This window comes from Polypterus senegalus, chromosome 1 (genome assembly GCF_016835505.1).
Source record: "Polypterus senegalus isolate Bchr_013 chromosome 1, ASM1683550v1, whole genome shotgun sequence".
NCBI lineage: Eukaryota > Metazoa > Chordata > Cladistia > Polypteriformes > Polypteridae > Polypterus > Polypterus senegalus.
Window position 1 is genome coordinate 239,565,167 of NC_053154.1, and position 24,677 is coordinate 239,589,843.

The 24,677-nt window shown below is 34.8% G+C and overlaps 1 protein-coding gene across 1 annotated transcript in view; it reads right to left on the bottom strand.

The window, feature by feature from the left end:
* Positions 1 to 24,677, bottom strand: part of LOC120540091 (coiled-coil domain-containing protein 114-like) — an 84,212-nt gene that overhangs the window by 30,931 nt on the left and 28,604 nt on the right. Inside the window, exons 2-4 of the mRNA XM_039770580.1 lie at positions 8,939 to 9,184; positions 7,751 to 7,833; positions 3,278 to 3,446 (exon numbers count right to left, since the gene is read on the bottom strand). Of these exons, the coding sequence (XP_039626514.1) occupies positions 3,278 to 3,446; positions 7,751 to 7,833; positions 8,939 to 9,184 (498 nt within the window). The remainder of the gene's footprint in view (positions 1 to 3,277; positions 3,447 to 7,750; positions 7,834 to 8,938; positions 9,185 to 24,677) is intronic.

A 24,677-nucleotide genomic window follows, 5' to 3' on the forward strand; every position in this document is an offset into this window, starting at 1 on the left:
GATTACATCAGGATATCAAGGACATAGAAACAAGGATGGGATGTCAGTATCATGGTGGACAACTGCTAAATGATTCATAGTTTTTGATCAAAAACATTAAATAAGTGATGAAAACTAGAGACGTTATATGTAAGCCAATTAATATGTTTTGTAGTTTTCTTTACATATCATGTTTAAAAGTATTAGTTTGACTACATATTTGCACATAAAATTGATTTAGAACAATATTGTATACATGATTAAATTGGGCAATTTGTTCAATTTTAATTAAATTTCTTTTCAATTTTGTACTTAAATGTGACATGATGGAAACATTATATGATATTGTTTTTATTGTTGTAGTTACAAAAATAACTACAGTTAAAACAATTTTAATTTTGCAGACCTCTGTAATGGATGAGTGAATGGAACTTTAAGAACATAAAAACAGTTTGACAAAACAGAGGAGAACATTTAGGCATCAAGTTTGTTTAGTTAGCTAATACCTAAATTGGTTCAATATCTCATCTAGATGATTTTTAAAAGCTGGCAAGACTACTGCTTTAACTTAATGAATTGGTAAATTGTTCCATATCTCTATAACCCCTTGTAAGAGGAGTTTCCTTCTGGTTTCAGTCTTAAGTGCATATACTCTTAATCTGTACCAGTGTCCTCAAGTGTTCAAATCACTATTTAATTGAAGGAATGTTGCTCAATCAATTTTATTGATAATTTTGAGAAGTTAGAAGACCAGCATTACATCTTCATGCATTTTTCTCTGCAGAAGATTAAATTGTTAATTCACTCGGCTTTTTAGAGAAGAGTGTGACAAGAACTGCACAAATTATTCTAAATGCAGTGTTAATGTTAAATTTTATACTGCAAGCATAACATTCCTTGATTTATATTCAGTATTTTTTACAACATATATAACTGCCAACCAATGAGAATGCTGTATCAATATAAACTCCCAAATCCTTTCCAGAGTTTGATTTTTGTAGGTCAGTGTCTCCCACCTTGTATTTATAAGTAATGTTATTTTGCCTGTGAGTAACACTTTGCACTTGCTTACATTAAGCTCTATTTTCTAGTATTCACCCAATTTTTTACATTTATTTTTGAACCTTTTACTAACTAATGTAGTGTCAACGGTATTTATATAAAGTAGAAAGGGTTGCTGTCTGACTATAGTATAGTATAGTATTGTGGTTTTACCATGGTCTGTCCCTGGCTTAAATTTAATTTTACTTGCTTATTACATTATCTTTTGAGGTTTTTTTTGTGCTTTTATGTAATTGAATATATTCTAGTTTTCTTTCTTTCTTTTATTAATCTTTAATGAAGATTGCCTTGTTCATTAATTATTTTGTTATTGTCTTATGTATATTGTCTGAGTCACTTTCCTTATTCATCATATGTTAAACATAACAGTGCAGCTATGCGGCCCACCTGCACGGTTTATAAAGGTATGAGAGTTCTCAGTTCAGTGCTGATACATTAGCTATTTTACATTTGTGTTGAGTTGCTATCTGTAGATTCCGGTAAATGCCTATTTAATAATGATTTCTCTCTTTTTTTTTATTTCACTTTTTTGAACTTTTAGTCTAGTTTTATATATATGGATTGTGATCTTGATGTATTAGCTTTATGATTTACCTCCTTTAGGATGAATACAATTTTTAATTATAAAGCAACATCATTTTGCTATGTAGGCCAGGGATTTTATATGATTTCCCTTCTCCCTATTTGAATTTGTAATCTTGGACTAGTTTTTGTGTTTCTGCAAGCCGAAAACCTGTTCTTGGGTTTCAAGGTCAGTGTTACTCAGTGTTTATATGACTCATTGAAGCCTTGAGGACTAGTTTTTGAAGGCTTTTATGAGTTGTATGGAGCCCAAAATTCACAACAGTTGTGAGCATGTGACAACAGCTTGCCCACATGGCTGATCTTAATTGCATGGACCAGTAAATGAAGGGTTAAGGCAAAGAATCATTTAAGGAAACAGAATAGAGAAGCCATTGAACATATTAAGAATCTTCAAAAAGCTAGTAAATATTTTTCACAAATAAATTCACAGAAGAATTTCCCACAATATCTCTTATACATACTTCTATTCTGGTTCGTCCTGCTTCCTCTTCAAATCCAGTCACGTCACGTCACGGTCGTATATCTAGCCTGACTGCGTGACCTTTCACTTCGGCGGTGACGTGACACCAGTGGGGTCATGAGAGAGCAGCAGGTAACGCGGTAGTCCAAAGGAGGAATAGGAATAGAGAAAAGCGGCATGGGGGTGTATGGGAGGCCACAGCCAGCGTGGAAAATGGTTTGGAATAGGAATCGACAACTACCATGCGTGCTGCATGTGGGGGGGACTGGGTTTGAAGAGGAAGCAGGACGAACCAGGTGGGGAAGAGTGTGGAAGAGGAGGAATAGGAATTGTGAAATGCTATGTGGGCTGTGTGTTGGGGGCTGGGTTTAAAGTGGAAGAAGGACGAACCAGGTGGGGAAGGGTTTGGAAGTGGAGGAAAAGGAATCGAGAAATGCCGTGTGGGCTGCATGTGGGGGTAACTGGGTTTGAAGGGGAAGCAAGACGAAGATAAATATATATGAGAAGAGATTATATATATATATATATATATAAGAGATTATTGAGTGCAAACTGTTCACTATCCAAAATTCTGATACAATCTTCATTCCCAGAATCTCTCTCCTTCCTTCCGACACCAATTTCCCTTTTAAATTTAAATGCACACAATTCCCACTCAGACTCACCTTCTCCATGACTATCAACAAGTCCCAAGGACAAACGTCTACAAAGATTTGCGTTAATCTAAAACAACCAGTCTTCAGCTACGGTCAGTTGTACGTGACTTTTTCTAGGGTTAGATCTTTCGACTCATTATCTGTCATCTGCAGCAAAACACCTATTCACATCTGCGTCTTTCAAGAAGTATTTCTTTCTTCTTGATTTCTGAATTCCTTTCTCACCGTTTTCCGTTCCTATTCTATGCTACGGCAGGCATCGGCTAGTACATAAGTATTGACATAACGTAAAACGGTGATGCAAAAGCATTCAAATAAAATTATGTTAATTAATGACTAAATACAAAGTGGCTAAACATTGTAAAATACATACAAAACTAAAATTGCCAGGATAAAACCCCAAAAATCATATAAAACACAGAATTCTAAGAATCTCCACTCTTGTTGTTGATCTTCTAGTAAAAAGAAAATTCACTTTTACTTGAATTTTAATTACAAAATGTTGACATGATTCATTTTTTGACATTATACATACCTGTTCTGATGCAATCTACAGTCTTTTCTTTCTTTTTAATGTCTGCTTTATACTTGTTTTTAGCCTCTGTGGCTTGTTTCAGTTTCTGTTCAACTTCTGCCATGATGATCTTATGCTCTTCATTCTCATTGAAATCTTTGTTTTTTAGGATTGCAATACTCAGTTTTAACTACAATAATAAAAAAAAAAAGATTACTTTATGTAATGTGACTTCTTTGGATTTTTATCTACATCAAGTTTACGTGAACAACTATATAATGACTATTTATAGAACTTATTGAACTAGGTGCTAAAGTATTGTTTTGCAAGACTTAACAAAGGGAAAAATAAAATAAGGCTAAATCTAAATCATATCAAAATGTATAAACATGACATCTTATAACCCCGTTGATAAAAATCAAATAGATTTTGAAAAAAGTTCGAAAAGTGCTATAACAGTTCAATTCTAGCAATGAAGTCTTTTATGCATTATTGACTAATACCAAGAAACCTTTTGAATCTTTCATGCCCTCATGCTAGTCAGTGACATATTATTAAATAAACACTTAAATCAATGGACAGTTGCAAGTAATATGCAATTTGAGGATATCTAAATTATCTACCATACATGACAGAAAAAAAAACATTTGAGATGTAAATTTGTTTGAGGGAAAATAAACAATACAAAAATCTGAACAGCTTTAACATGCATACAGTACTGTTTAGGCTTAGAGCCAAGCTAGTTATAATACAATGACAGTAAAACACTAAACCTTACACCATTAACATGCATGAAGAGAAATATATATGCTTAAACTAGTGATGCTCCAGTCAGGTTTTAAGGGTGAAAACCAATAACAAATTTCATGTTACTAGAAGTTCCTGATTCTGATTGTTTTCGTTATCCTTTCATTTTTTTTTTTTTTACAAATTTCCTTCATAACCATATGTGAAGCCTTATGTTCCATATATGTGTTGACCTTTTTTATGATTTTCTATTCACAACCTCAAATTCTATATGCTTACTGTTAATAACTATAAAATTATGCTTGTACACAAAATAATTATTTATAACATATATGGCATTAAAGAAATGTTCTAATAAAATTTTCATAAGATGTTTATCAAGAATATAAAAGGCTAACATGCTTAACAAGTTTACAAGCAAAATTGACAAATTTAGCTCCTAAGCTAAAAACTTACTGTTTACTAGCAACGCCTTCCTTTTATTTTAATTCAAAATGTGAGCTGCTACTAAACACAAGCTCAGTCACTGTCCACATTCAAAAGTAGTGTCCATTTTATTTAAAAGAGACATGTCTATCTTTTGCATGGGTCTCTTTTCTTCCATGCCAAGTTCAGCTGGACAACATATACATCTGCTGTTCCTCTCCATGCACAGGACATCTTCTCATGTTCCTTTTTCTCAGTTTTATTACTTTCTTTAATGTAAAAGACAATTTCTGATCTTTTCACTCTACTAAAGGTTGACTGTCTGCTTTATGTTTACAGACAACCTACACACGTGGTTTCTAAAGTACCATAATGTAATTAAATTACCATAAAAATTTGAAAATCATATGCTAAAGTTTTTGACAGCAGCCAATTTAGCAATCACCAAGTGTGTCATTTGAAGTGAAAATTGGCCATTTTTGATCGTTGGATGATCAATCAGCATCAATAGAGTAAGAAAAAATCCATTAAAACAAAGAGCCTATTAACATTAGAACTGAGATATGGTCATATGAAAGAGAGAAAAAAAACCTCTAATTATAAACATTCCTAGAGAAATTAAACCTATGTGGGTCCAGAATCATTTATAACCACCAAAATCACAGCTGTTTTCTGGGCTTTTAATAAATGAAAAACTAGTGATGACTGGGATACCTAAGGAGACTTCTGAAACAGCCTAACACATCATTTGCAAGCTCAGGGTCACTGAAGCCAAAACCTAGCAGACATTAAAACGTTTAGGAAAAAAACACAAGACCAAGGACCAGTGAATCAATGAATAGGCTGACACAAGAGGTCTGCATTCAAAAATAGTTTTATAGTGCTGATCTTAGAAAAAGTAGTGCCCGATCCTTTTAGGGATTTATTTCCTCAAGTGTACCAAAAAAGGGAGAGATTCCTTTACAAGCACTTCTATCCATGCTCCAAGTGATTTTCCCATTCTTTCTAATAGGTTATTCCTACTTTCAGCAATCTAGTAAAGACACTGGCTTTCCTTCACTTCATAGAGGTTTAACAGTCACTCCCAAACTTTATTAAATGGATCAAGACTGCAGACATTTATAATAATTGTGATCTACAGTCTCTTATACATATGGTTGGTCAGTGCTCCTCTGATCTGATTTCCCCAAGTCACCTTTACAGCACTCATCATATGAATGTGAAAAACGGTCACCTAGGACCTCATAGCGTAAGCCTGCCGCTCTATAATTTGACTACAGCACTGTCACACATGTTGATTATTTCCCTCCAATCCAGCCCCATCATATACTTTCCTGTTGGCATCTGTGACAGACCCAAAAGCCCCCCCTCCCGTATATCACCACTGAGCAGCCAAAATCGGAGATGCCAATCTACACAACCCAGCAAAGCCCACTACTACCACAAACAGTGGGAAACTAGATAATTTCTCACCCCGAAGATAATAAAAGTATGTTGGTGAATGTGTAGCCTCAGGGGGAGATGTCCCACATGTTGATTTTCAAAAAGTAGCTGTTTCAGTTTTTTCATATGAAGCAAACAAAACATTCAAAAATAACGCCTCAAAAAAAGTGACTTGGTCTTCAACATTCTGAAAAACTGTAAGTACAATAAACTATTTTAAGCAGTTTGTGTAGTTGGAAAAAACCAGATCTCATAGTTGTTTTGGTTTTTTTTTTTTGAGCAGTGCTCTGTGTTCTTATTGTATTCTCCCTCCCCTATATAACTTTGTATGATAAAGGTGTCATATTTTGTAGTTTTAGCTTCCTTTACATCACTCAGACCACATACACCTACCCTAAGGGCCTCCATCTACCAAAGGATTCATAGCATTCTTTAAAGCCATAACCTTCTCAAAACTGCTATATTCAATCAAAGGAATGAGATACTATGCTGACAGCATCCAGTGCAAGACGGAAAACAACCACGAAAAGAGAACAAATCCAAAAGCAGCGCTCACTTGGAAACACAGAGACTTGTGCAAGACAAGTATGGAATGTCTTATCAACTTAATCACCTCATTTCTGAGGGACGAGGCAGAAGAAATGGAATACCAGGATCAAAATTTCAAGCAGAAAATTTAATGTTATATAAATCAGAGAAAACAGAGCTAAATAATTCATAAAATGTAAATGTTAGATTCCTTCTTACTATGTATAATTTAATTTACTAAAACCATATATTCACTTTAGCCATAATCACTCTTTATGATTAAAATTATTATTTGAAAATAAAATTCTGCAAATTTTAAAGAATGAAAGATGCTTTCATTCAGCAATGATTTCTAATTTCTCACTAACATAAATTTAATGTGTAAATACTGCATATTGATTAAAAACAGAATCAGTGCACAACTGAAAAACAGCTGACGAGACAACCTATTAAAAAAAAATTTCCACCGCCACCAACTGATGACTGAGAAAGCTGGGAATCAAACATGCATGCATTCCACTTACTAAAAATTACTGCTAAAACATCTCTAACGTACTGTTGGTTTTACAGTATATTGAATGTTGATGATATGTCCAATTTTGGTTTGAATGGATAATAACATCTACTTAAGTAAGTTATTTTTGGAAAATGCCCCCAAGAAATAAAGAACATTACATCAGGCAACACTTTTTTTAAAATAATATTTGAACAAATGTTTTCTTATAAGCTTGATTGAAGGATTTAATAGGAATCAGGACTGTCTTTGTGCTAGTATTTTTTTGTTTGTTTACTGTATATATTTGAGCTCCTCTTAGCTTTATATTCATCAATTGGTGACAGGTTAAAAAAAATACAATATTTGGAAGGGTCAGCATGACTGTTCACAAATAATGAGTTCTAGGTAAAAACGTGACTACATCTGCATGTTATTTATTGTTACTGGAGCATATCATGTATTTTACACAATAGTGCACATAATACAATTTTTATATAAAGATAATTATATACTTCAGTATGCCTCTAAAATAATCAACACATCTCTTAAATGTGTATTACTTGTTTGTTGTTTATGACCGAACCTCTTTTGGGACTGCAGTGTAGATTATTATTGCTGAAATGCTGCATGTAGTGTGACTCCATTCTGCCAGTCATACAGAAACTGGCACTGGGACTTGATGGCAGCTGGTTTTGTCAGCATGGTGATAAAGAGATTGAGAGAAACATGAAAAAATAACACGTCTCAGGTTCAGTCGTAGCCCCCTGCATGTCCAACTGAACATTCATAAGCAAGTCAGGTTGCAAGCTGGTTATAGTACTAGAAGAACGAGCTGCTTATGAAAGCTTTGTTACCTCCTCAATGTGCTCTTGAACATTTTCAATTTCATTCATCTGCTCTGTGACAAAGTTAAATAGGGCAAAATTCTGGTCTTCCCCTGGAAGATAAAAATGGCGTAATCAAGTTTTTAAGTATTTACAGTATGATTAAACTATAAATATATAAATAAACAGATATCATATGTTTTTCATATTTTGCATAACAGCTTACTCTTAATAAACAAAAATGTCATAAAGTTATTACAATAAGACTATATTTAAACTCAAAAAAATGGAAGACTGTAACAGACTGCCATCTCTCTCAGGAAGTCACCCTACTGGTCAGGGTTACATCGACATATAAGTTTTTGTTGTATTTAACATATTGTCCTTTTTAGACTTTGGATGTGCTATTAACATATAACGGTGTTGTTTATACTAAGTTTTATTCAGTCTCTGCTACAATGTTTTATTTAACTTTGTCATTTTTAATTCAATATTTTATGTATTTTTTATGCATTTGTCTAAAAACACTTCCTTGCCACCCTTAATGTTAAGTGTTGTATTAATGTACATCTGATAAATAAATAAGCTTTGAACTTTGAAAAATAAGGGGGATAAAAATAGTTGATATTTGACCATGTTTTTCTTCATCACAATGAGAAAACCAGTTCTCAAGGTCGTTTTGAAGAAAAAAAGTGACACAAAACATGGTCCACAAAGAATAAGCCAAAGGTTTCTTTTAATGTTTTACATAAAGAAGGTTGTCTTTAGGAAAAATAAATATCAACTCCCGTACTTCTTTTGTGGGGCAACAGGCCATCTTGGGTGAACCTAGAAAATGGCCATTAAACCAGTGGGGAGAAATGAGTATACAATAAACTAAATCAGCTTATCACAGGGTGGACACATTCACATACCACACATACACACAAATGAGACAATTTAGCATCGCCAATCCACCTAACCTTGGACTTTGATAGTAAACTGGGGTGCCAGGACAAAACTCATGTAGGCACGGGAAGAACATGCAAACCCCATGCATGGAACACACAGGATGCAAATCCTAGTCTTCTTACTGCAAGGCAACAGTGCTACCACTGTGCACCCCTAAATATATCATATATGTAATTTTTATGTAAAGTAGTTATTTCAGATAAAGAAGACAACAGTTCTCTGTTCAGGCTAATTTTAGCTGAAGTTAAATTTGCGGCAAATACTTACTTTCCATATAAACATTGTAAAACAGATCAGGATCAAAATCCAAAGTAGGTTTTTCATCTGTCTTAGCCTGGTTCTCCAAAGTTCTCTTCATAATTTCCTTTAGCCTCTCTTGTTCTTCATAGCTTGTTCCCAACATTGTAGATTTACGTCTGTGTTCGGTTGGTCTTCTCACTTTTCTTTCTGGATCATATTCACCAATGGCGTCTTTAAAGTAAAAGCCTTGCAGTGTTGACTTCCTTCTGCTTGCTTTACATAAGACAGAAATAGGAAAAATCAGCATATTACCTATCCCAGCAATTATTGGGTGCAAGGCAGGAACAACACCTGGACAGGGAGCCAGCCCATCGCGGCTGAACACACACACGGGTCAATTTTGCAACCGCATGCCTTTTCACTGTGGAAGGAAATGGGAGGACTTAGAGAAAACTCTTATGGACAACAGGACAACATGCAAGGTCCATGTAGAGATCACTCAGGTTGTGAACCCTAGTCTTATTGTTGCCATTAAAATGAATTCATTCTTGACGTACCATATTGTAAAAATTTGTAATCACAAAATATCCTTAATAAACACCAAAGTGCTAAAAATTGGGAAAATAGGCTCAAAAAGAACAAACAGAGATCATAAATTTAAAAAGGATAGAAATACTGAAATAGCATTTCATTTAAGGATAACACAAAATATGAGGAATTCAATGCTGAAAACCGACAAATATGAAATAATGTGATAAAAAATATTGTCATATAGATGTTATATTCATGCAGGCCCATCCAATGATTCATTTTTGTTTCAAGAAAATACCATTTTTTTGATTTAACAGAAACCCTTCTACCAAATATAATTATGTTTCATGCCCACAATGGATAGTCAACATTCATTGGCAGTAAATGATCGTTGTACAAAAATAGATTGTTGATAAATATAAAGCAGACATAATAATTTCTCAAAAAAATACAATCTATATATTAGAAAATAGTTGAGATCAAAACCACAGCATTTAGATTACAGACAAGACTGGAAAGGGGTCTGCTCCTCCATCTAATATTGTTGCCAGAGAATACCACATTGGTGGCGACTGTAAGCACATAACAAGTGGTACAGAACTAAACAGAACTATATGAGGATACAGATTTGTTCAAATACATCAAAAATAAACTAGGAACTAATAAACATAAACAAAAACAACAATATCTGTCTATCAAGTTAATTGTAGAATCACGGCCAGATTGTATAAAAGAAGACAGACAAGCCAGACACAGTTTGAGTCCTGGACACCTTGGCCAACAATCCACCTCCCCCCTATTGGCCATTCTACAGCTGAGTCCAGTGTGGCTTCTGAGTAAAATGTCTGCTCTGTTGATATTATGGTTATCATTTGAGAGAAGGTAGAGAATGGTAGAAGAGAATGTACAGTGAGGCGAGCTTCCTAAACACGAAAGAAAATATCCATAGCAATGTTTTGAGTAACCTAAAGTCATACAGTAGTTTACAACTATGGTACAAGAAAACAGGAGGATGGTCTCATCACTCTTTTCCAAAATAAATTGCTTTCCTTATTTTCCAACACAATGTCATCACTTTAAAATAAATATATTTTTTAATTTAAAGTTTGCAACTTTTTCATAAAAACTCACTCATTTTCTAACTGGCTTATTGCCATTTGAAGGTATAAGGAAATCTGCAGAGACTATTAAGCCATGACCAGTGTAGCTTAATTATTCCACTCATATCCATCCATCCTTCCACCACCATACCCCTTATTTTACTGAGCCTTTTCTCTATTTAGAGCCCAAGCCTATCCACAATTATTTTTAATAATAATTTATTTCTCTTTTTTATTGAATTTATTAAAAGCAAGTAACACTCCATAAAAACAAGTCAAACTTAACAAAACTAAATTCAAATGAACCCCCACCCAAGAAAAAGTGAGGAAAGCCAACAACCAGAGTAAAACTTTAAGAGTAGAAAAGAGGGAAGAGAATCATTTTCCCCAATATAAATGCTTATTCTAAAATGTTATTGATTATATCCTGCCTTTTTTAAAGTTTTGAACAGATCCTCTAAGTGAGAATTAGATTTTTTATTCAATTTCAACTAGTAGATAGATAGATAGATAGATAGATAGATAGATAGATAGATAGATAGATAGATAGATACTTTATTAATCCCAAGGGGAAATTCACATAATCCAGCAGCAGTATACTGATACAAAAAAAAAACAAACAATATTAAATTAAATAGTAATAAAAATGAAAAAAAATAAAAATAAAAAAGCAGACAATAACTTTGAGTAATGTTAGCATTTACTCCCCCTGGTGGAACTGAAGAGTTGCATAGTGCGGGGGAGGAATGATCTCCTCAGTCTGTCAGTGGAGCAAGACAGTGACAAAAGTCTGTCACTGAAGCTACTCCTCTGCCTGGAGATGACACTGTTCAGTGGATGCAGTGGATTATTCATGATTGACAGGAGTTTGCTTAATGCCCGTTGCTCTGCCACAGATGTTAAACTGTCCAAATTTACTCCTACAATAGAGCCTGCCTTCTTAACAAGTTTGTCCAGGCGTAAGGCGTCTTTCATCCTTATGCTGCCTCCCCAGCACACCACTGCATAGAAGAGGGCACTCGCCACAACCGTCTGGTAGAACATCTGCAGCATCTTATTGCAGATGTTGAAGGATGCCGACCTTCTCAGAAATTATCCACTGACTTTAAAGAGGTGAGTTAGGATTCTTCCAGTTGAGCAAGATAAGTCTATGTGCCAAAAGTGTAGTAAAGGCAATTATAGTTAGTTTGTCCTTCTTCACTTTAAGCCCATCTGGGAGCTCAACAAACACAGCTGTTAATGTATAAAGGAGTGATTGTGACACCAATACTGTCTGATAGGCATTTAAAGATTTTGGTCCAGAGTGATGTTAATTTAATGCAGGCCGAAAACATGTGGACCAGTGAGGCTGGAGCTTGATTGCAACGTTCGCAGGTTGGATCTTGCCCTGGAAACACTTTGGACAATTTCAAATGAGAACGTTGTGCTTGGTAAAAGACTTTAAGTTGAATAATTGTATGCTTTGTGCATATGGAGCTCGAGTGAATTATGTGCATGGCTGCTTTCCACTTCTTTTCTGAAATGTTGAGTAAGAGATCCTTTTCCCACTGTACTCTGGGATCTTTTAAAGGAAGGGACTTTAAAATGTTTTTAAATATTATAGAAATGCTGCCTGCGTACACAAGACTGATCAATATTTCTTCTGGAATAGGTAGGTGGGAGGTGAGGAAAATTGGTCAGATTCTGTTTAGCAATTTGTAAATAGTGGAAAAATTGGGTGGAAGGGAAGCTAAATTTGTAGTGTAATAGTTTGTAGGATTCAAAGACATTATCTATGTACAAATCTCTAAGTAATTTAATCCCATACGTATTCCAAACATTAAAAACTGTGTAAGTTTGAGAGGATGGAAAAAGCTGGTTATCATGTAGAGGTGCCACAGAAAAAATATTCTCTAACTTGAAGTGCTTCCTACATTGGTTTTATAGTCGAAGTGAATTAAAGACAATTGGGTTGTTAGTATATTGATGATAACTTGCATTTACTGGGGCACAAAGCAAGGAATATAAAGAAGTTGTATTTCTATTGCAGACCAAGCCTGTGTGTGTTCATCTATTTGTGTCAATGTCCAGGTTTTTATAGCTGGTAATAAAATTGAAAATTAAGTGGAGCCATGCCACCTTCTGCCTTAGGGTCAGCCTTTGGATGCGTAGATAAGAGTTTAGTAAAAGATGAAAGACATTCTCCTTAATATAATATCATTGCGACAAAGCTCTCCTGGTCTAAGAATAAAACATTTTTATGCAATATTGTATACTCTGTATACTATTGTTAAAAAATTGACTCTATATTGGAATGCGGGGAGGAGGTTGGGGGCATAAAAATAATTACAATAAATATTTTTTATAACATTTTAATATCTATGTAAATTAACATATGTGGAAAAATGTAACTTAAAATAAGTAATATTTAAATATTTTATAAGCCACTAATTTCTTTGCAAATGTCAAAGGAAATCAATACAATATACATCTCGTGCAGTAATGTCTTGCTTCTAGCAATTAACTGATTAAAGACTCCCAAATTAATTTGCCTTATTGAAGGGCACATTTAATAAAGAAAAATGTAACTTTAAATCAAAAAATCTGTTACATGTTAAAATAATATATACAGTAGTACTTTCTCCATTAAATAAGAGGTTCCATACAGTATCTAGTTATTTTGTGTACTTGTCAAATGTATAAAAGAGCATTTGTTTCTGAATTTGTTATAATTATATTCTTTGTGCATTATTAGTATTTTTCTGATTAATTAAAATGTCAGAAAACCTATTTGCTTACTCTTAATATGGATGTGTAATTCAACGTATATACTGTACTATAAATCCTGGGTAATTTAACACACCTTTTTCAGATAAATAAAAAGTTCACCCTTTTACACATACTGTATAGCCTCATCTTATCATTTACCAATATCTGTAAAAATAGGCTAAAACATTTTTAGATTGTTTTTTTAGAATTTGTATTGGTTGTCTAAAAACAAATTTTGAAGGAATTCTCCACCTAATAAATAATTTGTTATATATGTGACTTACGCCATGTGCATTACAGTGGTGGCCAAAAGAAGTTATTAGTCTCATGTTTCCATGCTGAATGGACAAAAAGCAGTTTATGACATAAGAGAATTCAATGTTGACCAGTGCTGTACAATGGCAAGCAATGTGAACAATATCCGTGGGAAAAAGAAACAATAATCTCACATTACTAGTGTGGTACAATCCAAATGTCTGTTATCCGCCTGCTCCATACATGCAAAACTTTTTTTTTTGTTAAAGAAATGTTAATTAGCTTCTTCTAGAACTATCAGCACATACATAAATAGAAAGATCTGTCTATCTTTATTAGTCAAGAACCACGTCTTCAATTCAAATGCGCAGTATAATGGGAATGTGCTCTATTTGTTTCTATCAAGCTGAGTTTTCCAAAAGTAAGTATTAATACTATTTTAGCATAATGTACAACTATTTACGACCTGAGGATACAAATTGATAACGAACGTATGAACTATGTGACAGAAGTGATGAGAAGATTTTTTTTTTTCATGAACATTTTTTGCATTGTTTGCTGTTGTCCAGAACTGTTCACCATTTTTCACAACACCATTAGTTGTCCATTGTTAGATCATATTTAATTTGAAGTTTTATTATGTCTTTCCTTCATGAAAACATGGATTTAAAATTTTTTTCTCAGCCACCAGTACAAACTACATGGGGTAAGTAACTTTATAGTGGTTGGATGGTGCATGTTTTTAAAGGGGCCTACTGTCAGCAATGCTGTAAATATTTTCATTCACTGTCCTATTTACTATATAGGTTTGTCATTTTTATTAATAATCAAGCACTGAATTTTTTATGCCTCCCAATTCAAAATATGAAAAACAAGTTCTTAATTACTGAAATAACCTATGAGATGTTCTACTCAAAGGGCCTACTACACTATCTTGAGCAGATGAGACTACATGGGGCCTAATTCAAATCTTCAAAATTCTTAAAGACATTGATAAAGTAGATATGATAGAATTCTTTCACCTAAACCGTGAATCACATACTTGGGGACACCAGTAGAAATAAAGACTGATGCCAGGAAATACTTTTCCACTCAAAGAGTTGTGGAAATCTGGAACAAACTACTGATCCATGATGTTGAAGTAGAAACCTTTACAATCTTCAAAAGGTATCTGGATGTGAGATTCATGTTTTATATATACTGTGAGGGGCAAATAAGGGAGAGGAGACCCAAAGAAAAATTGGTGTGCCAAACAGGTCATTCCATTTACTGTGAGTGTTCCGAAAATCAGAACAAAAATGAGCATAACAGAAACCAGGCATAACAACTTCATTCTCAGTCTCTGTGGATTTTCAAATAAATCAACTCTCTCAAGCAGGTCCAGGTCAAGGAATGGAACTGTGCTCCTCAGTTTGAGACACAATCTCAAGCCCTTGAATAAATATCATCCTGACCGGAAGGGGTGATGTTTAGCTGATGGTGGGCTCGTCTTAGGAGCCCTCTCTGGGCAGCTTCTTGGAGCTACAGGGGTGATGGCGTTGTTAGTGGTGGTACCCCCTCTTGCCCTGGCGGGGTATTGCATTGGTGCTCTGATCAATGTTCTATGTATTGTAAAGATGTGAAGAGCACCATGAAAAAGCACTGTTGTAATGCCATGAAATAATTATCGGCAGTGCTATCAAGCTGTGGGCAGTCTTGGAAAGAACAACTTTTACAAATTCAGTGTTCTTTATCTTTGGTTCAAGCACATGTTGTGAAAAGTCTATTCTCACAAAATCAGGCACTGGGATTCACCTTAAGATGAGTCTCTTTGATAAACTTAAAAGTTACTGCATTTGTTTAAAAGAATTATGTCAAAGTCAGAAGAGTTCAGAGAATGTCAAAATAAATTATACACTGTAAAAGGAGGTTGTAAAACATGTAGCAGTGGCCCTGGAAAGATCTGACAGCACAGCAGCTTAATATTAACTTTTCTGTCTAATAAAAAATCTGTCTTGAGAAAAACTCCAGGGATTGGAAACTATAAGAGAGGCCATGACAATGTTATCGTGATACTTAGAATAATGATAATGATAATATTGCAGTTTTTTTTAATTGCAATGCAGGAAATATGGTTATTAATGCAATGCTGTGAAATTTATTAACCTTTTTTACACTGAATTTAAAGTTGAAATAATATCCATAGACGCAAAACGAGTCAAACTGTTACCCATAATAAAGAAATTCTTGAATAAATTCATCCCAATTAATTATTTTTATAATTGTAGACATGAATGTATGCCAGTAATCCCGTTAATAGGCTACTAAATTTGCATACAAGCACAAAATGTTTCTAATTCATTTTTAGCATCACACAAAAGTTAAAAATGGAGCTTCATTGCACATTCATATATATGTGAACTTTGCAAACCTAGAATGGGATGAACAAAATAGCTATAGGATGTGTATGAACAATGTAGCTGAATGTAATGAAAGACCTCGGCTGAGGTTTGTTCTGAGAAGAAATCTTATAATTCTCAGTGTAATTCGTAACACAGTTTGTAGCACTCCTGTATTCTCCTCTTTGATATTATGGAGAATTCAAAATCTAGTGCTCATGTCAGCTGGAAGAAAAAAAAAGACTTTTAATTTGTGTTAATGCCAGAGAACTTTCCATATGGCGATGCATCATATCAAGCTCTTGTTTCTTTCAGCTTATGGAAACTAATATTATCCCTCTTGGGTTGGTTACTTTTGGACAGATTATTTTATATTTTATTCTCTGTTGTAGTCCTAATTTTTTGGTGCTTGACCTTTTGAATTTAGAAAAATACAAATAACAATAAATTGCTTCTATATTCTGACAGATGACCCAAAAATTTTAAATAAGTAATAAAAATTATACATTGTTTGTGTGTATTATGATATATCACTACAAAATATATTGCAATACTATACAGCGTTGATTTCCTTACTTCTCGTAATCACTGGTAGTGAATATCATTAGCCACAGCTTGCAGTAAAAATACACTGTGACTTTGGAAGGACAGGACCTTGATCTCATCTGCTGTAGAAACCTGAATACCTGATTGGTTTACTTTAAGGAGGTTTTCTGTAATTTACTCTAAACTTTGTTTTAACAATCACAATGCCAAAATTAGCTGGTGAATGTCTAGACTAGATTAAAAAAGACTTTTACATTGGTGCAATACAACTGATTTACAGCTGACCTATTTGGTCAGATTTTATTTATGTGATAATATACACTTTACAAGGATAAAGGCACAGACAATCTACACATTTAAACTGAATATGCTGATAATTTGGGTTTAAGAGTATGCAGACATATTGTTAAATATAGTTTTTTTTATGAATTGGGGAAAAAGTAGGGTGGTCACGTTGCCAGACTGAAAACAACAGCAGACACCTCACACAGACGTGCATTTAGGAGTACCATTGACATAAAAGTTAAAAATAACCATCATGAAAAGATATAAAGGATATTAATGGTGTGAAAAGGAAGTGTAGAGAATATTGGGACCTTGTTTGTTTGCTTTAGAGACTGACCTGATCTGGAGATAGAAAAATAAAAATAAAGAGGAACAGTAAACCTGGTTGTCAGAGTCACTTTTCAGCTATCATTAAATGTCTTGACACTTTTAAAAGAGATAGGTTTGTCACCTCGATAAAGCTGCAGGAATTTGGAAGATGGGGATATGGTTGTGCCAAAATGGATGTTTCTCAACTTCCTGCCAAATCCAGAGAAGCTATAAGACTAAGGGATTTAAAGTAGGGGTATGTGACTTTAATTTCAAGACAGTGAAATAGTAGCAAGGAGAGGGATCTATGGGAGATAATATTGAAGTTAATAGGTAATCAGCATGGTAGGTTTGTGGGAGGATTTAATCAGCTCCATAATGGTTGAAGAATAAACACCCAAAGGTATAACTGTTATCACACATCAAAATGAAGTGCTACATGAACGATCTCTTACCATTCCAGAGAAAGGCAAACAAAAATGATACAGTATAACTTCTGACCAATATTTCCTGAGAAGGGAGAGAAAGGCTGTATGTGGTGAAGAGAGTAAGGGGTCCATGGCTGTGTGTGTTTCAAAATAAAAATCACAGTGCACCTTGGGTTCTGTGGGAGTGTGTGGCTGTGGCACTACGTGGCAACCAGCTATTTGTTGTGGAAGAGAGCTGATTGCTTGTAACATGCGAAAGTGCGATCAGCTCAGCCGTTCCATATCGGCACTTCACAAGTCATCATTAGGGCACTGCACTCACGAGCTATAAAATCCTGGGGTAAAAAATGGGGAAAGAACTATAAAAATGAAAAGAAAAAGAGAATAAAGGAAGTATGGAGCATAGAATCAAACCAGTGTCAGTGCAAGGAGAAAGTGGAGAAGCAATTGAGGAAGCCCCGCAAGGGAGCTGTGTGAGAGGAGCTACTTGGGGAGGAGTTGCTGTTGAGAGCAGAAGTGATGATAGTGCTCCTAGGGTTGCCACAGATGCTGAAGTGATAGGGAAGACAGAGCCATGTTTAGCACATCTTGGTAAACACCAAAGGATGGTGGCTGGAATAAGAGTTGAGGAGGGAACCCTGAGAATCCAGTGGACACCGTGTTGATAAGAGAGATGGAGTCTGGCTCAACATTGATGGTGGCCAGGATGGGAGTCAGAGGACTGCTTTTGCCAGGGTCTGGGCCTCACTGAACATATCTGAAGATGGCTTAGCGGGGTGAGACTAGAGCATGAGAGAGAGAGAGAGAGAGAGAAAGAGAGAGAGAGAGAAAGCACTGAAAAGAGGATCTTATGGGTGATTCTGGAGTTCTGATTTTATTCTCAGTTTTATGGAGAATTTAATTCCATTATTTATTGATGATTTTATCTTCCTCCCCAGCACTGTTTTATGGATTATTGACTTATTTATTTTGCACTGCTGTTTATTGTTTGGACACAGATTTAATAAAAAGCATGTTGCACTATTTTATAGAAACTCTTGTTGTTATAGGTCCTCATTCTCCCTAGTCCATCTTGGTCTATTGCTGTCCCAGGTTCAAGAACATAATGGCAGCTGCGGACAACCTGGACATCACATGGCATGGCACTAATAAAGTTAAAACACAGGACTGTATTCACTCTGGTGTTTGCTAATTTAGAACAGAAAGATAACAGAAAAAATGGCCATGAGGAAACGGGTTCCTTCACACTCCTAAAAATTCAATGGTAATTACATGAAACAACGTTCTGCTGAAAAGAAGAAATGTTGATGCCCAAATATTTCAATGAGTTAGCTTAAGGAACATATGGACAGAAAATTGACGGCATAGGGAATTTACCAGAAGGAGCAGAGTTTGCCCAATTAAATTCCCAGCCACACAGGGTTTCAAACAACCTAAACAAACCAAGGATGTTCGGGAGATCAGAAGGAGCATTACCAAGAAACAGCAAAATATTGTCAACATGTAAAGAAATGTCAAGACAGCACATAAAGAAAATAAAGAAATATCAAGATGGCAAAGAGCAATAACAAGGAGCTCAAGTGAGAGGTTAAAACATGCAATGCACAATGGGCAGTCCTGTATGGCATCCTTTGGAATATGAAAGGAGCCATTTGTAAGGCACTTACAGTTTAGTGTCAACAATTAAACTAACATTTATTTCTTTGTGATTTGAGATGTAAATCACAGAATCCATAGAAAACAAACTGAGTATCCAAGCTGGTAGTTTAAACTTTGGCCTCTAGAGCTGCTAGGCAGCAGAATTAACTACAGCACTATACTGTCACTCAGATATATATATATATATATATATATATATATATATATATATATATATATATATATATATATATATATATATATAATACCTTATTGATTATTGTTAGTCATATTAGCACTATATTTTGAACACTGGAGATTTCAACATATAATAAGTTGTCAGGTCTAGTTGATCTGCTATGTTTGGGGTTTCCATACCTTATTAAATGAAGGTCCCATAAAATACTTTCTGGTCAGGACCCACCACTAATATAAATGTAATTCTGTGAGCATTATCTTGGATTTACTGCTAACAGTAATCACACAGCATGATTTAGGACAATAGTAGACCTACAAATAAAAAGAAAGGCTTAACTGTAGCAGAGTACAGACACATATGTGATCAGATGTTGTGTGATATCACTAGGCTTTTTGGAATTGGAATTTTGGTTTTACACTCTCACTAGGCGCAATCAAAGGTGATATTTCTATAATTCCCAAATCCAGCATCCCCCCTACCCACTGCTAAAATTGCATGTGGGGATTTTAACAAGGAATTACAGATAACTTTTTGTTTAGGTTTGTTTTTTTAATTTTTTATGTACACTTTTTTCATTATTTTTTTAAGTAAAACAGTGGTGCAGCTTGATATGGCGTAAAAACAGACAGGCTAAATGTCTATATTTTTAATTTATAATTACATATACATTTACTCTAGGTCAAACAAAGTAGAAAATAACTCACAAGTTACATATGACTTAAGGTGGAAAAAAATGAAAATAACCTTCTGTTTCATAGCTGAGTAGTTCTGCTTCTTTGTTCTGCCTGTTACTTCGTGTATTTTTTAAGGTGCATTGAGTGTTACCATGCTTAGTTGATTAATGTTAATGAATACTGAAAGGAAACTTTGAATATGTTTATTTTGTTATTAATAATTGTTAACATTCATCTTTGCTCCTCAATATATATTCTTCTATATTAGTCTAGCACCTTCTAAAACTAAAAAAGTTTACCAAATATAAAAATATTATAATGTTTAGAAGAACAGACCGGAGAAAGTGGTGAGAAACCTGATGTTCACCTAATATGATCTTTTTTGCAAAAATATATTAGTCTTGGCATGTGGCTCCCAGCCAGTATCGAACCTGGCACAAATCTGCACAGAGAAGTGGGGAGTAAGAGAAAGCTGTTAATTTGAGAGCTTTGGGAAAAAATGGGTATGTGCAAAGTGCAGAAGGAACACTGTGAGATGGAGCAGTGGAATTTAAACACAGACAAGCACTGAGACTCGGGTTTGGGCACTATGAAATGAATAAACCTCTTAAGTGCTACTTTCCACCATTTATTTATTTTGTTCAGTCACTTCTCACGTGCCAGCAGCTCACATTACCACACAAATTGAGAACCACAGCTCTAGTTAATAACTACATCAGTATAGGACTCCTTTTATGCAACAATTTAAGAACATTCCGAGTTTATTTAAAAACTACTCTATGTGTCAAACCCACCAAGGGGCCACAAACCCCAGTTTGAAAACCATTGCTATATGGAACACATGCCTTTTTTTAAGCTGGACTACTCATCTCCCAAGTGATACAAGAGGTCTTTATACTATTCTGGAAAAATTTCAATTCAGATCCCACAACACTGAAACAGTGCTGTTGAAGGTTTAGAATGACCTCCTTTGAACTACTGACACTGTCTTGCTAGATCTAGCCTCAGCTTTCAATAGTGTGAATCATGCAATTCTTATGTCCTGCCTTGAACAGCATGTAGGAGTCCAAGGTAATGCCCTTAAATGGTTTATATCCTATTTAAGCATTAGGAGTTTTTCTATTCTCACCTAGATCAGTTTTCATCCTCTCTAGTCCCTCTTACTTGTGCAGTTCCTCAGGGTTTCATTCTCTGTTTTATATACATGCTGTTTTTATGCTTGACTACTGAGAAGTATGGCTTTTCTTTTCATTGATATGCTGATGATACTCAAATCTATCTGCCACTGAAATCAAATCAGAGTGAGACATTACAGTCTCTCCATGCGTGTTTAAATGATATTAAAACCTAGTTGGCATTAAACTTTCTTAAACTTAATGATAACAAAACCGAGATTGTGATGTTCGGATCCCCATAAATTTTGAATGTCTGTGATGTTATTCTTGGATCATTCGCCATCCATCATAAATCTTCAGTTAGGAACTTAGACTTCAGTTTTGACCATTTCGATAAACATTGTCACACATGTGCCAATGGGAGGCAGCTAAAGAGCTTAAATGAAGGTAATTCCACACCAGACCGGGGGGTGGCGGAGTATGCTAATCCCTTCTCTCTTTCCACGGTAGACCAGCTATGGGAAATTCCGCCTGGTCCTGATGACGTTACTTCCGGTTCTGGCCCCAACAATGTCACTTCCTCAGCCTTCCTTTAAAACCGCCAATTTTGCCTCAGCCGACTCAGTTCTGTTTTGGACTCCAATCTGTAAACAATTGTGCAATCAATTTACCACTTTGCAGCCGGGTTCAAGTATACTAGAGGCTGCCCCAAATCTTTTTGTGGCTCTTTGTCTTATTGCAACACTTTGTATGTATGAATTGATGAGGCATCATTACAACTTTGGTAGCTATTCCAGAACGCTGCTGCTCACCTATTGACAGGCTCTTACAAGTGTGAAAACAAATCAATACTGACCTTGCTCCAATGGCTTCCAGTCCACTACAGAATTGATTTTAGAATCTTGTTACTTGTTTTTAAATGTTTGAATGGAATGGGCACGTTTTATCTTTCGGAACTCCTTCACATTAACACACCAACAAGAGCACTGTGATCTGTTAGCCAGATGCTGTTAGTGGTGCCAAGGTCTGGGTTGAAGCAAACTGGGATTAGCCTTGTGCAGTGGCTGCTTCCTCTCTTTTGAATAGTTTACCTTATATTAGATCTGCCCCAATGTCAGTTACTTTTAGGTTATCATTAAAGACTTAGTTCTTTTTGCTGGTCTTTCACCCCAAAAGAGGTTAAATATTATGTTTGTATATGTTGGTTCTTCATGATTAAGAGTGTGTATGTATGTGCGTGGGTATTTTGAGTATATCTTTTATGGATGGTTGGTCATGATTGTGGTTTTGTTTTTTTGTATACACTGTATATTTTAACTGTTCCCTTTAGCTTATCTTGTAAAACACTATGATTCAGTTTAGGCTGTTCTTAATGTGCTTTATAAATAAAGTTTGATCTAATTTGACTTCATAAAAAAGCACACTGGCAATTGTGTAAAAGTGACTCCAGCAGGTTCATTTAATACTGGAGGTCGTTTTTCACATCTCAAATCAATGCTGAAGCCCAAGGTTAAATGACTTTTCAAAGTCACTGGTTTTTTTTTTAATATAGCTCTTTCCTCATATGCAAATGAGAAACTTCAGCATCTATCTTTCTTTTATGAGAACATAAAACTGGATATGCTAAGTGAAGATCTTAGTCTCATTTTGCAAGTACATGTTATGTAAGTGATCATTTCCATTAGCTCTGCACAAGGGTGCATTCAGGCCACCCCATGAATTAAGCAAAAGTAAATGAAAATCCCTAGAGTGGTTTAATACACATTAGAAGTATAACATTTAGGGGTTTTTTTTATGGATATTGTGTGTGTAGTAACGATTTTCCAATTTAAAATATCTCAAGAACCGCTGATTTTAAGGTGTGAACAAATGTTTCTAAGGACTTTGAAGAAATATTTCAACTTAAATAACTTGCCTTAAATGCATTTTGCTGAGAGACCTTTGATACCGTAACCTCTAATGTCCACTTGTTATTAAACAAATGCTGCACACTTTATTTTATTGCTGTGCTTTTCTATAGCGACCATCATCTCAAAATGCTTTACTAGTGCAGTGAACAAATGTTCCCATGCATTATTTAGTACAGGAGAGAATACTGTTAAAGTGACTCATTCAGGGACATACAGTGATTAAGACTGAGCTGGCCTATTTGCAGTTTACAGTCTCATATCTTAACCGCCAGACCATAATCTCTGCCAGATGATTACAATCAGATTCATTTTAGACATTTTTCATGATTTCTGTTTTCTTGGTAGGAGAGGTTGGTAGCCTCACTGCTGCAAATGCATATTCAATGACAAGAAGTATTTAATAGTCATATCCAGCTAATGTTTCTAGATTCTACATTATGAAACAGACTTTATTGATATCAAAATAAGGGAATATTTTACATTATGAAAAAGGCTAACGTTTTTCTAGACATGTTATACTTCTACACTTCTGTTTATGTTGAGCCCCCAATTACTCATTGCTACAGTAATCCTTCATTGCACATTTGAACAGTATCACCATCACTGTTTTAATTAGCATTCAGTCCTGCTTACTTGCAGGTCTCTTTGAATGCAGCTACTGTATGTTGAGTGTTTTTAATGATTTTTTTTCCTTTTCCAAAAGCTAGTCCCAAATGTCATTCCTGATTAAATTGCTGTGTGAAATACTCTCCCAAATGTCTTCTTCAAGTAGACTCAAAGTTTAGAACTTAGGATAGCCAATTTAATTCTTGCATAATGTTGAGTAGACACTAATAAGACAAAGAAAAATGTGATGCATTAAGTAAACCATTGTGGGAATATCTCAGGGTGAAAAATGTAGTGGTAGTCATTTAAAGATTAATCGAAGAAAGGTGAATACGTTGAAACTTAACATATTTTCGAATCACAAAACTTTTTCAAGGTCTAAAACAAAATCAGAAAACTGAAATAAAACCCCATACAATAATATCACTTTCCTGGATAATTATACAAACACTTCCCTTGCATTTTTGACTCCTATGTAAATGTCCTTTACCAAGGGGTTTACAGTCACTGAATGGTGCTGCATTAATTTTGCATGTTTTTCTAGTATGATAACATCAATAGCATGTCTTTTGGGGTTAGCAGGGGTTACTAAAGTTAGAAACACAGTGCTGATAATAGTTACATACATAGGAATATTTGTGTATGTCACTCTGCCTCAATGGATTTAATCACCTAGACTTGGTCCTATTCAGTTTGCTTTTAAGCCACGTATGCAGTTAGTTTTAACAACAGGGAAAAATCCTATACAGAATTTGTACAATTTAAATATGATAAAAGAAAGACAGTACAACTTTGGAATAAACTATTCTGCTTTTATATTATGATGTATAATAGATGTTGACTAAATCAATAATTGGCATATGATGAGAGACACTATATTGAACCAAAAATCCTTTAGTTTTATTTTTCAAATTCAGACAACAGCAATCAGATCAGTCTTCAGAAGTAACACTAGGATCGGCTTAAAAGATAATGTATCTGGCTAGTCTCCTCACAGCTCACTTACTTGCTTTATGGTAGCCCCTTAACTCAGTTGTCATCGTC